The sequence below is a fragment of the Sarcophilus harrisii genome, chromosome 1, assembly GCF_902635505.1.
Source record: "Sarcophilus harrisii chromosome 1, mSarHar1.11, whole genome shotgun sequence".
In the NCBI taxonomy this organism is placed as follows: Eukaryota; Metazoa; Chordata; class Mammalia; order Dasyuromorphia; family Dasyuridae; genus Sarcophilus; species Sarcophilus harrisii.
Window position 1 is genome coordinate 90,143,441 of NC_045426.1, and position 15,264 is coordinate 90,158,704.

General features: G+C 40.2%; 1 protein-coding gene across 4 annotated transcripts in view; it reads left to right on the top strand.

Annotated features, from left to right (window-relative positions):
* NBEAL2 (neurobeachin like 2) overlaps window positions 1-15,264 on the top strand; it is a 158,310-nt gene that overhangs the window by 52,294 nt on the left and 90,752 nt on the right. For 2 of the 4 annotated variants that reach the window (XM_031960562.1, XM_031960568.1), the window contains exon 1: window positions 8,675-8,970. The exons of 1 other annotated variant lie outside the window; for it this stretch is intronic. In XM_031960562.1, coding sequence (XP_031816422.1) covers window positions 8,818-8,970 — 153 coding nt within the window. In that variant the 5' untranslated portion in view covers window positions 8,675-8,817. Of the gene's footprint in view, window positions 1-8,674; window positions 8,971-15,264 lie in introns of those variants that run through there. One more of the 4 variants, XM_031960578.1, reaches the window with a different exon arrangement.

Consider the following 15,264-nt stretch of genomic DNA (forward strand, 5'->3'; position numbering starts at 1 on the left):
GTGTAGGTGTTCCTTTAGGCTCTGCCATAGTGCACTTCTTTCCTCTACATTCTCTTAATTGGTCACTTGGCTTAATTGCCGTTTCTATACAGATGATTCATACATCTAGCCACTTCCAGTTTCTCTCCTGAACTTTACTTGCATAACATCACCTGCCTATCTATTGGACATTTTAACCTGGGTGTCAAACTCAACATATCTAAAACAAAACTCATCCTTTCCCCAAAATCCACCCAAGATCCAAATTTTACTATTTTTGTTGAAGCAATCCAGTCTCCTACATTTGTCATATCAGCATTATTCTCAACTCATCAGTCCCTCACATCAACTATCAAATTTGTTGCCAAATTTTGCTATTCCTACCTCCATGATATCTCATAGGCAACTGCTCTTCTCTGTTCACACAGCTCACATTTTAGTTCAGGTTCTTTTTCTTACATTATAGCATTAAGCCTATTAATTGGCTTCAAATTGGCCTCAAACATGACTCTTTTATCTCCTGTGTGAGTGCCTTTGAATTGAACCCTTTATACCTGGAAGCCAAGTAATCTTCACCTCCGTCTCACAGAAGCTGAGGTGTTTTATATTTTCTTCTGTTTTTTCATTTTTTGGTTTTCTTTGACTGATTTTTGATGTCTCATTGAGTCTTTCACTTCCATTTGTTCAATTCTAATTTTTAGTGGATTTTCTTCAGTTAGCTTTTTTTTTAAACCTTCTTTTGAATTTGGTCAATTGAACTTTTAAATGAGTTGCTTTGTTCATTGTATTTTTCCCCCATTTCACCAATTCTATTCTTTGGAAGTTGTTCTCTTTTTCCATTTCACCAATTCTGTTTTTCAAAGAGTTGTTTTCTTTTTCCCTGTCACTGAATCTATATTTTTAAGGAGTAGTTTTCCTTAGATAATTTCTGTGTTTCCTTTTCCAAACTCTCCTACAAAGCTTTCATTTCCTTTCCCCATTTTTGTTTCTAACTCTCTTTTAAGATCCTTTTGAATTCTTCCAAGAGAGCCTTTTGAGTTGGAGACCAACTCATATCATCCTTTGTGGCTTCATCTGGAGATGTTTTGCTTTTAGTGTCCTCAGGGTTTGAGGTCTGTTCTTCCCTGTTTCCATAATAGTTATCTATGGTCAGTTGCCTTTTTCACTGATTTTTAAAAGTTGAGGTCTTTTAAAAGTTGAGGGCAAAAGGAAATTGTCCCAAGCTTCCTCTATAAGCAAAGCACTTCATGCTATACTGGGGACAGTGCTGCCAGCTGCTGGATGGGCATGGCCAAGTTCAGCTTTGTTATGCTGGGGTTCAGGGGCCCACTATTTTCTTTCTGTAGTTGCGAGGTCTCAAAGCTAGTTTGTTGATCCACTGACTTGTGAACCAGGACAGAGTAGCCAATGCTGCTGTATTTTGGCTAAGTCTCCCACTAGATTCCCCTGGCACATGAAAGCCTCTCCACCCTGGGCCTTCCTACACTGGGCAGAGTTCCCCCCATACCTGTGATGACTGCATTAGCACACTAGATACTTTAGAATGAGCCGGAGTCAGGATCAGCAAAAGTCCTTGGTCTTTATTCTTTGTGGAGATGAATGGGAATGGTTATATGAAGTGACAGCAATTACGACACGAATCCGGCCAGGAGTGACTCTGGCTCTCTCACTCCACCCCCTAAATCCTCCACCCAATCTCCTATACAACAGATAAGATTTGTACAGAGAGTAGGCAGGACCATTCTTTCTCCAAGCATATATTAATAGAGTTTTGTCCAATTGGTAATTAGCCTTGATGCTTGGGCCTCTGCTCAGTTTCAGCCCGTTACATCTCCCGCTTTCTTTTGTTTTAGAACACAGGCGGTCACGCCATCCCTGACCTCTCAGGGAGGTGATCACACCTTCCCTGACTTCTTAGGAAAGGAGGTGAAAACACTGAAAAGGGGGTGATCATGCCCTCCCTGCCTCCCTGACATCTCAGGAAGGGAGATGAAAAGCACCAAAGGGAAGTGGGGATTGCTAGTGATTTCTGGGCTGAAGGGTCTTATTAGAAACAGGTATACACAAACCCATCAACATGGGAGGTATTACACAAGCACATAGCAATAACACACAGGCTATTTGTGATGACTCTCCCCACAACCAGTGCAGGCTCAATATGGTGTAACAAACATGAATTGTACATGCAAGTAATGATATAACAAAGAATATGAATCAACATGGTGTTGTAAAAGATTTCCAGAAGTCCTAGAATGAAGGTATGCAAACAACAGTCACGCATATGCCTTCTTCAGCAGCCAAGAGATAGTCCAAAACCAATCTATTGTCCATTGCTTCACATTTCAGGGAATCCAAAGATCCCCCCAAGTTGTTGAAGTCTTGCAACAATCCTTTTATGTGTTAGGGAATCCAATGATTCCAGCATATTTTGAAGTCCTGCAACAGTCTTATCATTTCTCAGAAAATCCAATAATTCCTGAGGGCTTTCAAGTCCTACAACAGTTTTATGTCTCAAAGAATCCAATGATTCCTGAGGGTTTTCAAGTCCTACAACAATCTTATCATGTCTCAGAGAATTCAATGATTCTTGAGGGTTTTGAAGTCCTACAACAATCTTATCATGTCTCAGAGAATCCGAAGATTCCTGAAGGTTTTCAAGTCCAATAATTTTTGATGTCCATGATTCAAACACCATAACTACCACACTCTTTCAGCAGTGGGCACAGTCAGCAATGGAATCACCCAATGTTTCTTGGGTCTTCTTCATTTCAAGGGTCTGCTCCTTCTCTCTGCAATGGACAAGGTGAATACAGCTTGTTGGCACCCATCTTATTCCTTCTCCACCTGTAGAGATACAAGCAAACCCTCTCCCCCAGGCAGTTAACCTATCTGGTCCCTTCCATTCACCACTTTCTGGGTCTCTCCACATCACCTGGCGATTATCTAAAGATAGTGGAACCACTCACACTGGACACCGTCCTTCCAGTGGATTATAAAACCTGTCTGCCGGAGCCAGTGCATCTTTGTCAAAAATCAAGAGGTTAATAGTATAAAGGGCTAGAGTTAGAAGTTGTCTAGGGTTACCTGTGGCTCCCCCTTTCTTTTGTTTTTGGAAGAGTGTCTTAATATCTCTATTTCTCCTCTCTACTATTGCCTGTCCTTGAGGATGAAAAGGTATGCCAGTGGTATGTAAAATCTTATACTGTGAACAAAAGTGTGCAAAATGTTTAAAAGTATATGCATTACCTGTTTTTATTGCTTGTGGCACACCCATAATTGCAAATGCTTGGATAAGGAATTCAGTGACCACTCGGGCTGTCTCTTTTGCTGCTGGTATTGCAAAAGTGAATACTGAAAAGGTGTCTATCACAACATGGATAGAGACAGATGACCAAAAGATTTATAATGGATCACATCCATTTGCCAAATTTTATTGGGTCTCAAACCACAAGGGTTCTTCCCTGGGAGCGTAGAAAGGAAGGCAAGCCATACAGGCTTTTACTGTGCTCCTAGCTTCCTCTCTTGTTATTCCAAATTGTAAACATAAAGCTTGAGCAGCCTGATGATATTTAGAATGAGATTCCTGGGCTTCTTGAAATAAAGGAGTATTGACCAACATAGTTATAAGGCTAGCTGCCACATTTGGCGCCCATTGTGGAACCAAGGACCCTACTTTTACTGAAGAAGTCTCCAGTGACCAGGAAATTAGGTGAGTATTTTAATAGACAAACAGGGAACTTACTTTGTTAACGGCTAAACTAGTAACCTTTTCTGGCTGAAATGGAGCAGATATTGGGAAAAGATTCTCCCCCAACCCCAGCCCGACATTGGGCGCCAAATGTGATACCCACGTTAGCACACTGGATACTTTAGAATCAGCCGGAGTCAGGATCAGCAAAAGTCTTTGATCTTTATTCTTTGTGGAGGTGAATGGGAATGGCAATATGCAGTGAGAGCAATTGCAACACAAATCCGGCCAAGAGTGACTCTGGCCCTCTCACTCCACCTCCTAAATTCTCCACCCAATCTCCTATACAACAGATCAAACTTGCACAGAGAGTGGGCAGGGCCATTCTTTCTCCAAGCATATATTAATAGAGTATTGTCCAATTGGTAATTAGCCTTAAGTCCTCTGGCCTCTGTTCAGTTTTAGCCCATTACACATACCCCCGCCCAATTGAGACAGACCTTTCCTGAAGTTTTTTCAAAATATCTTCTGCTGGGATTTTGTTACACTCCAAATATTCCTTCTTTCCTCCCTTTCATTTTTTTTTTTTTTTTTTTTTTTTTGGTCTTAGAGTATCTTTAGTAGACACTTAATAAATACATGCTGATTACAATCTGATCTTCTAATTCTAGAAGACCCTTTGCTGGCCTTCCAAAATTTTAGTATGTACACAAACAGTAATAAAGTAATTGTACATAATAGATCTTTCCTACTTCTGGACTCATATAGCAATTATGTAGCCCCATTGTACGTTATTTCTCATCCTGTTCTCTGTGATCTAGAAAAACTGGCTTCTTTTATATATGACGACACTCCATCTACTGGCTTCTTGTTATTCCAATGGCCCATTCCCCTGCCTGGAATGCTCTTCATCTTAAACTTCTCCATATCAAAGCCTTTTCTTCCTTCAAGATTTAGCTCACACACTACCTTTAGCTCATGTACCTCCTTCTACTGAAGCCTTGCCCTAATCAATCTCAATCTCTCTCTCTCTCTCTCTCTCTCTCTCTCTCTCTCTCTCTCTCTCTCTCTCTCTCTCTATCTCTCTCTCATACACACACACACAATGTTAGTGGCCTCTCTCCCTGACTACCTTGTATTTTTTGTGTTGACTCTGTGAATACTTGGTGTGTTTGTTGTCTCCTCTGTTTGAATGAAAGCATCATTCTTTGTATCCCCAGTATCTGGCATACAGTTGTCTATTAACAAATACTTATTGATTGATTGAGCAAGCTTATTAGGAGAGAGAAGAGGTTTAATTTTAAACAAATATTTATTGAGCAACTCCTAGGATTAATACCTAGTGCTCAGTGCTGCTGCAAAACTACATAATTGTGATAATACATATAATCTCTGTTCTCATGAAGCTTCTAGTCTATTAGGAGAGGAAGACATCATTAGAAATTATAGACTATTGAACAATAAGGGGTTCATACAAGATCTTGTATGATGTCTTCTGCTTTTCTCTGGCTCTAAGAGAATGAATGTAAGTATGTGTGGTTCATATATACATATGCAGAAAGACAGACAGACTGTACATATATCTGCTCTGTGTATGTGCCTGATGCTCTCCTGATAGATGGCCAGTGAGCATGTGAAATTTGTAAGATACAGGATCCCACGTCTTCACATGTGTTGTGCATCTACATAGCCCCCTCTGCATTTTTCTGTCTGTGTCTGAACTTACCCTGTAAGTATTCCTGACTAATACCATTGCCTTCCTCATTCCTTCTGGGTCTATCTTGAGGTGTCTGTCTCTTTGAATTTGTAGGTATGATTGTGAGAATCCAGGCTTACTCATGAGCCCTCTGTTTTAGAGATCCCTGATTCTTCTTCTTCTTTTTTTTTTTTTTTTTTTGCTATAGACTTTATTTTTTATTTTTATTTTTTTAATAACTTTTTATTGACAGAACCCATGCCAGAGTAATTTTTTACAACATTATCCCTTGCACTCACTTCTGTTCCGATTTTTCCCCTCCCTCCCTCCACCCCCTCCCCCAGATGGCAAGCAGTCCCATACATGTTAAATAGGTTACAGTAGATCTTGGATACAAGATATGTGTGCAGAACCGAACAGTTCTCTTGTTGCTCAGGGAGAATATGATTTAGAAGGTATAAATAACCCGGGAAGAAGAACAAAAATGCAAGCAGTTTACATTCATTTCCTAGTGTTCTTTCTTTGGGTGTAGCTGCTTCTGCCCATCCTTGATCAAGTGAAACTAAGTTAGATCTTCTCTTTGTTGAAGAAATCACTTCCATCAGAATACATCCTCACACAGTATCATTGTTGAGGTATATAATGATCTCCTGGTTCTGCTCATTTCATTTAGCATCATTTCGTGTTAGTCTCACCAATCCTCTCTGTATTCATCCTGCTGGTCATTTCTTACAGAACAATACTATTCTATAACATTCATATACCACAATTTACTCAACCATTCTCCAGTTGATGGGTATGCAGTCATTTTCCAGCTTCTGGCCACTACAAACAGGGCTGCCACAAACATTTTGGCACATACAGGTCCCTTTCCCTTCTTTAGTATCTCTTTGGGGTATAAGCCCAGTAGAAACACTGCTGGATCAAAGGGTATGCACAGTTTGATAACTTATAGGCATAGTTCCAAATTGCTCTCCAGAATGGCTGGATGTGTTCACAATTCCACCAACAATGTATCAGTGTCCCTGTTTTCCCACATCCCCTCCAACATTCCGCGTTATCTTTCCCTGTCATTCTGGCCAATCTGACAGGTGTGTAGTGGTATCTCAGAGTTGTCTTAATTTGCATTTCTCTGATCAATAGTGATTTGGAACACTCTTTCATATGAGTGGTAATAGTTTCAATTTCATCATCTGAAAATTGTCTGTTCATATCCTTTGACCATTTATCAATTGGAGAATGGCTTGATTTCTTATAAATTAGAGTCAATTCTCTATATATTTTGGAAATGAGTCCTTTATCAGAACCTTTGACTGTAAAAATGTTTTCCCAGTTTATTGTTTCCCTTCTAATCTTGCCTGCATTAGTTTTGTTTGTACAAAAACTTTTCAATTTGATATAATCAAAATTTTCTATTTTGTAGTCAATAGTGATCTCTAGTTCTTCTTTGGTCATAAATTCCTTCCTCTTCCACAGGTCTGAGAGGTAAACTATCCTATGCTCTTCCAATTTATTTATGATCTCATTCTTTATGCCTAGATCATGAACCCATTTTGACCTTATCTTGGTGTACGGTGTTAAGTGTGGGTCAATGCCTAGTTTCTGCCATACTAATTTCCAATTTTCCCAGCAATTTTTGTCAAATAATGCATTCTTATCCCAAAAACTGGGGTCTTTGGGTTTGTCAAACACTAGATAATTAAAGTTATTGGCTGTTTTGTCCTTTGAACCTAACCTATTCCATTGATCAACTAGTCTATTTCTTAGCCAATACCAGATGGTTTTAGTAACCGCTGCCTTATAATATAATTTTAGATCTGGTACAGCTAGGCCACCTTCATTTGATTTTTTTTTTCCTTAATTCCCTTGAAATTCTTGACCTTTTGTTTTTCCATATGAACTTTGTTGTTATTTTTTCTAGGTCATCAAAATAGTTTTTGGGAAGTCTGATTGGTATAGCGCTAAATAAATAGATTAGTTTAGGTAGTATTGTCATCTTTATTATATTTGCTTGACCTATCCAAGAGCATTTAATATTTTTCCACTTGGTTAGATCAGACTTAATTTGTGTGGAAAGTGTTTTGTAGTTTTGCTCATAAAGTTTCTGATTTTCCCTTGGCAGATAGATTCCTAAATATTTTATACTATCAGTAGTTACTTTGTAACTCTGACTGTTGGATTTTGTTAGTGATATATAAGAATGCTGATGACTTACGTGGCTTTATTTTATAACCAGCAATTTTGCTAAAGTTGTGGATTATTTCTAATAACTTTTTAGTAGAATCTCTGGGGTGAGATCCCTGGTTCTTGACTATGTACTGCTCTCTTAGCGTATGTAGTCTAGGATTCCCTTCTGGGCAGATAGTCAGAGGTATCTCTAGGTTTAGAAGCCTGACCACCTGACTTCCCAGCCCTTGGCTTCCTTACTTGACCCCACACGTGTTCTTAGTTGTGCTCTGGGCCACATGTCTCTTGCTCCCAGGATCAGATATTTATAGGGATTGAAGCTAAAAGGTACTTTGAGATTATCTAATTTAACCATCTCATTTTTATAGTTGTGGAAACTGAAACATAGAGGATAGGGAACAGACTTGCCTAAGGTCTTGTAGATAATCATAGTAGAATGGGGATCCCTGCCCAGGACTTCTGATTCCAAATCTGATGTTCTTTCCCATACACTACGCTGCTTCTGGATATTAAAGGATTAATGGTGTTGGGGCACATTATTCTTGGGTTTTGTGGAAGCCTAAGAGAGACAGCACTGTGCAGAGATGTGGCTAGTGGGCAATTGGTCACAGGCTGGGGGTGTAGAAAGAAATAATAATAAGACTTTAGTTTCTACAGAATTTTCTTCATGACAGTCCTGTGAAATAGGGAATTTAACAAATGAAGAAATTGAGACTCAGAGTAAAGTGACTTGGCTATTTTTAGAACTGAAGACTCAAACCCATCTTCTGAATCCAAGGTGACCATTTTAATTAATTTTTATGCTACACCATTAAATATTTTTGTGGAGAATTGGGGGTCTTCATCCCTCCCTTTCCTAACCCCGCTTCCCTTCCCTCACCCCCCCCTTTTCCTTTTCACTCTTTGGCAAGGCCCTAAGCTGTTTTTCCGGCTTTCTGGGCGAGACTGGACAGAGCCTTGTGATGACACCACAGCAAGGGCCCTCCTGAAGTTGGGGGGGAGGGAAGGTGTCCCATCCCCCAGGGTGAGAGGGGGAGGAGGTAGGCAGGCATAGTTGTCCTGCTCCCCCTCACCCCAGGCCAGGCCTCCTCCCCCAAGGTAGGGCGGGAGGTTAGGCCAGCCTTCATGGGGTGTGGGAGAAAGCAAAGCAGGTTTCCTCATTTCCTCTACCGCTCCCAAGCTATAGCTAGAGGGAGGTGGCCTGAGCAGCAGCTGGTGGTGGGCACCGGTGTGTGTGTGTGGAGGAGAGGGGGACACATCACTTAGCATGCTCACCACCTCCTGCCTGACCCCTTTCCCTTGCCCTGATGATGGGAGAAGCCCTCAGGCAGTGGATGGGGAGCCTCACCTGGGCCTGAATTGGAAAGACAGGCCTCTGGGGCAAGGACATTCTAGTATGGTGGACAGCCAGGATGTAGAGGTGAGAGTGTGGGGAGATACCCTCATTCCATTCCTTGGAAGGAGGGAGCTGGATACAATTTTCCCTTGGGGGAAAATCTGGACAAGGGAGAAGTTGTAATGGGGACAGCAAAGCCTAAGGTTTCTTTCTAGTGATTGACTATGAACTGCTGCGATCCTGGGGGGGAGGTGCAGTGGGTACCCCTGGTGTGTATGTGTGGGGTCCGAAGGGATGGCACTGCTAAGGGCACCTTATTAGGGTGGTGGGGAGACTGGATATGATCATGGGTTATCTAGTTAAGTGCCTGGTTAGGACATGATTCCAGTACCTGGTTCCAGTATGAATTTGGTCATATCTGGTTATAATGGGTGCTGCTTTTCATTACATAGCATTCCAAACACTGTAGTTAAGAGGCTTGTTAATTGTTCGTGCTGAGGATTCCAGGATTCACTGTGATTAGAGGTCATTGTAATATGTGTGTTGGGGGTATCAGGTTGAAGTACATTGCTAGAAGTGCTTGGTTAGGGTGAATTTGGGGTACTTGGTGCTGGGAATTAGATGTTTTATAAGGTATCCTGTTTTGAGGTAAGTCTAGTGTGTTCTTGGAGTCCTGCACTAGAGCATATTCTGGGACTATCTAATAATAATGTGATTTGTGTTATCTAGCTAGGATGTTAGAGGGAGTCCCTGTACTGTTATGGAGTGCCATATTAAAATGGAATCAGGGGTTCCAGTGTTAAGTTCCCTAGTTGGGGTATAGTTAGAGCTACTTGATATGTGGAGTGGTAAGGGCACTTGGATAAGGTATTGGTACAGACATGGGAATCTCTTTCCATCACCCATTCACTGATTGGTGTCTGTTTGACTCAGACTTTTCCCGTTCCCAGCAAAGAGTTATCTCTTCTTTTTGGCCAGTGGCTCAGTGTTCCTTTCACTATGGGACTCTGATCTGTCTCCCAAAGACTACTCTCAGTAATTACCGGCACATGCCACAATGGATCCTCTTCTCTTTGCAGGGAATTGAACTTCAGGAAAACTGGTGACTAAGCAATTTGTTTTTGATGCCATCTAGCCTATATTCTCTTTTGCTCTATTACCTGGGGCTTCTCTCTGGTCTGGCACTTGGGCTACTCCACTCTACTCAATTTAATTAAATTCTATGCTCAACTTCATTCCAATCCATTCCAGTAAATTTTGCGCCCTCTCCCTCATTTTACTCTAAGACACTTTTCTCAATTAACTAAAAAGTTCCCCTCATTCCATTGGACCATAAAAGTAGAACTAGAAGAAAATCCCAGAAGCCATTTAGTCCAATCCCCTTATTTTAGCTAAGGTTCAGTGGAGGTTCCACAAATCAGTCATTCCCCTTTATTCAGAGTCAGCTGATTGTTATCTTTTCAGTATAATCCTTTATATCCTAGAAATTGGCAAATGCTGAAAATCAGGGCTTGATTTATTGTTTTGTTGATTGTCTAGACTTAAAAAAAAGTGATGGGAAAACAATAATCCAGATTAAACTTAAAAGTGTATCCTGCATACAACCACCCCTCCCCCCCCCAAGCTGGTTGTTAAATATTTACCAACACTTTTTTGTCCCTACTTTAAATGAATTCGCTTAAACTCACTCATTGACTGCATTCTGCTACCTACTTCATCTCATTTTACCTCCCCACTTCATCCCACTCTAATCTGTTTTAACATATTCTGTTTAGCTCAGCTTTCCTTCACTATCTTAAATCACTCCATTTAGTGCTAATCTACCTCACCCTATCCTACTTTATTTTATTACAAATTTAGTGTGTCAACTCCATGTTTCAGACTATACTATAATATATTGTTTGGTAGAATGTAAGCTCATTTCAGGCAACAATTGTTTTTCATCTTTCTATCCTCGGCTTAGTTCTTTGCACATACTACAGCACTAAATAAAGGCACTAAATAATTTTGGTATTGGATTGAACATATAAGAAGATGACATGTTTGGACTTTGTGAGAGGGTAGAGAAAGGAGAGAATGGGGCCAAAGAATAGTACTGTAGTTTATGAAAGTCACCAGGACCCTAGAAGTCCTTGTGGGGCTAAGAAAGAGTGATCAGAGTCAAAATCTGAAGGAGGGAGGAAGACACACACACACACACACACACAGAATGAGAAAGAGAGAGAGAGAGAGAGAGAGAGAGAGAGAGAGAGAGAGAGAGAGAGAGAGAGAGAGAGAGAAAGAAACAATTAACTCTGCAAAGAAGTTGTAACTGCCTAAAAATTGATCAGGGGACCCTGCCTTGCCCCCATCATGTTAATCCTGTGAAATCAGACAGCCTCTACCTCTGAAGGCAGAATCTAGTTGGGAAGGCATGATATGGTTAAGAGAAGAACAATATAGAACAGAGAGGGTGTTATAAGTTAGGAGTTTTGAGCTGGGAGAATTTGGTGTGAGGTGGAAGAGTCAGGGCAGGCTTCCTGGAGGAGATTAGAGTCAGAGACGGGCCCTGAAGGAATAGGAGAATTGAAATAGGTGGAGTGGAAGAGCCTGCACAACAGGTGATGTGGCAGGCAGCAAAGCCACTGATGTAGAATAAAGATGGGCATCTTCTAGGAACAAGGAAGTGAGCCTCCCCTCATACTCAGCTAGATGAACTAGAAAATTATATTCAACTCTGGGCACCACATTTTAAAAAACCTATAATTCACTTTTACATAATATATAGGAGGCTTTTTTTTTCTGCAAGTTTTACAAAGCTATTTTGAAAATTGATACCTTTTCTTTTTACATCACTTTTGTTTGTGAACACCTCCCTCCCTCTTCCTTCTCCCACCCATCAAGTCAATCATGGTACTAAAGATTTTAAAAAAAAGAAGAAAAATGTTCACCAAAACCAACCAACCAGGCAACTGTGACTTAAGGAAGATTCACTATTCCCCACCTGTGATCCCTTACTTCCAGAAATGAGAGAGGGAATAGCATTTTCTCAACTCTTTTCTGGGGCTAAGCTTGATCTCTTTAATTACACAGAGTTTAATTTCATTTTTTAAATCTTTCCATTTATATTTATCATAGATATTGCCTGTTTTTTTTTCTTGGTCCTCTTATTTCACTATGCTTCAGTTCCTATGTTTCTGCATCCTTCTCTAAAGGAGAACCTTTTTAGTTGTTTTTATGATATAATAAGATTCCATTAGATCCAGACACTGTGATTTGCTTTCCTGCTCCCTGTGGGTTCCACACACACACACACACACACCATCTACTTAATTTGCAGTTTTTGCTACCATACAATGTGCTGTTGTGATGATTTTTGCTATATCTGTCTGCCTTATTAGCAGTGTGATCTCTAGGTCTAAGGGTATAGACCAGGGGTCCTCAAACTTTTTAAATAGGGGGCCAGTTCACTGTCCCTCAGACTGTTGGAGGGCCAGACTATAGTAAAAACAAAAACTATGAACAAATTCCTATGCATGCTGCATATATCTTATTTTGAAGTGAAGAAACAAACGGGAACAAATACAATATATAAAATGAAGTAAAGTTAAATCAACAAACTTACCAGTATTTCAATGGGAACTATGGGCCTGCTTTTGGGTAATGAGATGGTCAATGTCTGGTTCCATATTTGTCACTGCTGGTTGTAACAAGTGATGCAAGTGTGCATCCGTTAGTCCTGATCTGGTTGGAGATTTCAAATGTTTCATTCTAGAAAAAGTCTGTTCACAGACATAAGTGCTGCCAAAGATAGTTGCCATTTTGAGTGCATGGTTCCTGAGATGAAGATATGTCTCAGAGGGGAGAGATGCATAAAAATTATGAAGGCTGCTTGACTTGAATGCGTCTTTCAGAGAGTCCCAATTCTGCAGTTCAGCCAGTTCCATTTGGTAAATTGTATCCACATTTTCAATGTCAATAGAAAATGGGTTATGGAAAAGCTGTATGTCCAATTCATGGAGATGAAGCTCTTTAAATCTAAATTGGAACTCCTTTTGCAATTTTTCCAGTGAATCCACACATGTTTTGTTTGGGAATGCAATCAGTGGTTTTTCTGCTAACAGATTTTTGAGTTGTGGGGAGATGGCAGAAGTTTTCCTCCTTCACTTGTTTGATGAGGAGGCTTAATTTTACTTCAAATGCTTTGCCATGTGATTGCATATCACAGATGAGCTTCCCCTTTCCTTGAAGTTGCATATTGAAATTGTTGAGTAGCTCTGTTACATCAGTCAGAAAGGCAAGGTGCCATTTCCATTCTGCACCATTGAACTCTGGTACTTCTTTGTTTTTTGAAAGCAGAAAAGTTGTAATCTGTGGAAGTAAGTCATAGAAACGTTTCAAAACTCTCCCTTGACTCAGCCAATAGACTTCTGTGTGATATAGAACATCTTCATACTCAACTTTTAGCTCAGACAGAAATTCCTGAAATTGTCTGTGATTTAGTGCATTAGCTCTAATGAAGTTAACACAAGATACCACAATTTTCATAACAGAGTCCCACTTCAATGATTTACTACACAGCACTTGTTGGTGGATGAGGCAGTATATGGCTATTGGATGAGAATGGTTATGTTTGTCCATCTCTTGGTTAATGCGAGCAATGACTCCTTTCTTAGACCCCACCATGCTAGGAGTACCATCAGTTGTCAGGCTGGCTAATTTAGCCCAGTCCAGCTCCAAACCATTCATAGTTTGGCAAACCTTTTCATAGGTGTCCTCTCCTGTAATTGTTCCTTTGATGCTTTGCAGTGCAGCAAGCTCTTCTGTGACTTCAAAATAATCATTCGTCCCACGAATAAAAATTAGAAGTTGTGCAGAATCACAAACATCATTGCTTTTGTCGAGTGCCAAGGAAAAATATGAAATTTTTTTTATGGAGTTTTGCAAATGCTGAGCAGATTGTCTCCCATTTCTTCAATCCTCCGTGTAATTGTAGGTCCTGAAAGACTCACTGTGCTAAATAAATCAGCCTTCTCTGGACACATCTCTTTGGTAACAGAAAGAAGGCATTCTTTAACAAATTCTCCCTCCATGAATGGTCTGTCAGTGTGTGCTATTAGCTTGGCAACTTGAAAACTTGCTCGCAGTGATGAAATATTTAGCTGCTTATGCTTCACAACAATATTTTTCTGAGTTGTCAATGTATTTTTCAGTTTTAATATTTTATCTTTTCTCACTTCTCCAACCAATCATATTTATCTTTATGTTGAGTTTCATAGTGTTCATGCAAATTATATTCTTTGAACACAGAATATAGTGTCTGGCATATCAGACATACAGCTCTTTCCTTGTACTGCATGAAAAAGTAATCATAAGTCTACTGTTCTTTGAATATCCTATGCTCCGAGTCAATTTTTCTTTTTCGTGACATCATTATTTCCTAGGCATTCCAAATTACTATTAGTAAAATACCAACATATATATATATATATATATATATATATATATATATATACAGCGCTACAAAAACAATATACCAGCAATAACTTTGCCCACATAGAGACATACAGACTGCAATACTCAACTTCCTCCAAACTGCCTCTGTGCTGTGATGCCTATGTTTCCCACACTCTCTCTCCTCCTCTTCACTCTCCTGCTTCCAACCCTCACTGCTGCAGTAAATTCCCCCTGCAGTGGCTGTGACATGCACAGCATGCACTGTACATCCCCTGTGCCTGTCTGTTGTGGTGGCTGCTGTTACTGTACAAGGCCGTGGGCTGTCAGTTGTCCGTCTTCTGCATCTCTCTGCAGACCACAGACCCCGGCCTGGGAACTTACCTCATCTCGGTATCACTCTGTGCCCACCGCCTCAGCCCAGTGCCAGAAGTGTGCATTGCTAACGCGAGTTTAGGTCAAATGTCACTTCCGGTCTGATTTTGCCATAATCTGGCGGGAACATAAACGTCCTCAGCAGGCCGCATCTGGCCCACAGGCCATAGTTTGAGGACCCCTAGTATAGACATTATAATTCGCAATACCCCTTATCTTTTTTTTTTTTAAAGCATAATTCCTGATTGCTTTCCAGAATAGTTAGACCAGTGGTTCTCAAACTTTTGTTTTCAGTATCTTTATCTTATTAAAATTATTGAGGATCTCTCCAAAGCATTTTTGTTTATCTGAGTTATACTTATAGACATTTACCATATTGGAAATAAAAACTATTTTTGAATTTGTAGACCCTCTAAAAGGGTTTCAGAGATCCTCAAGATTCTCTAGACCATACTTTGAGAACCACTGGGTTAGACCAATTCAATTCCATCAACAGTGTATTGGTATGGGCTCCACATTTCAGGAAGGGCATTGAAAAGCTGGAAAGGGAGGATGGTAAAGTACTAGAGA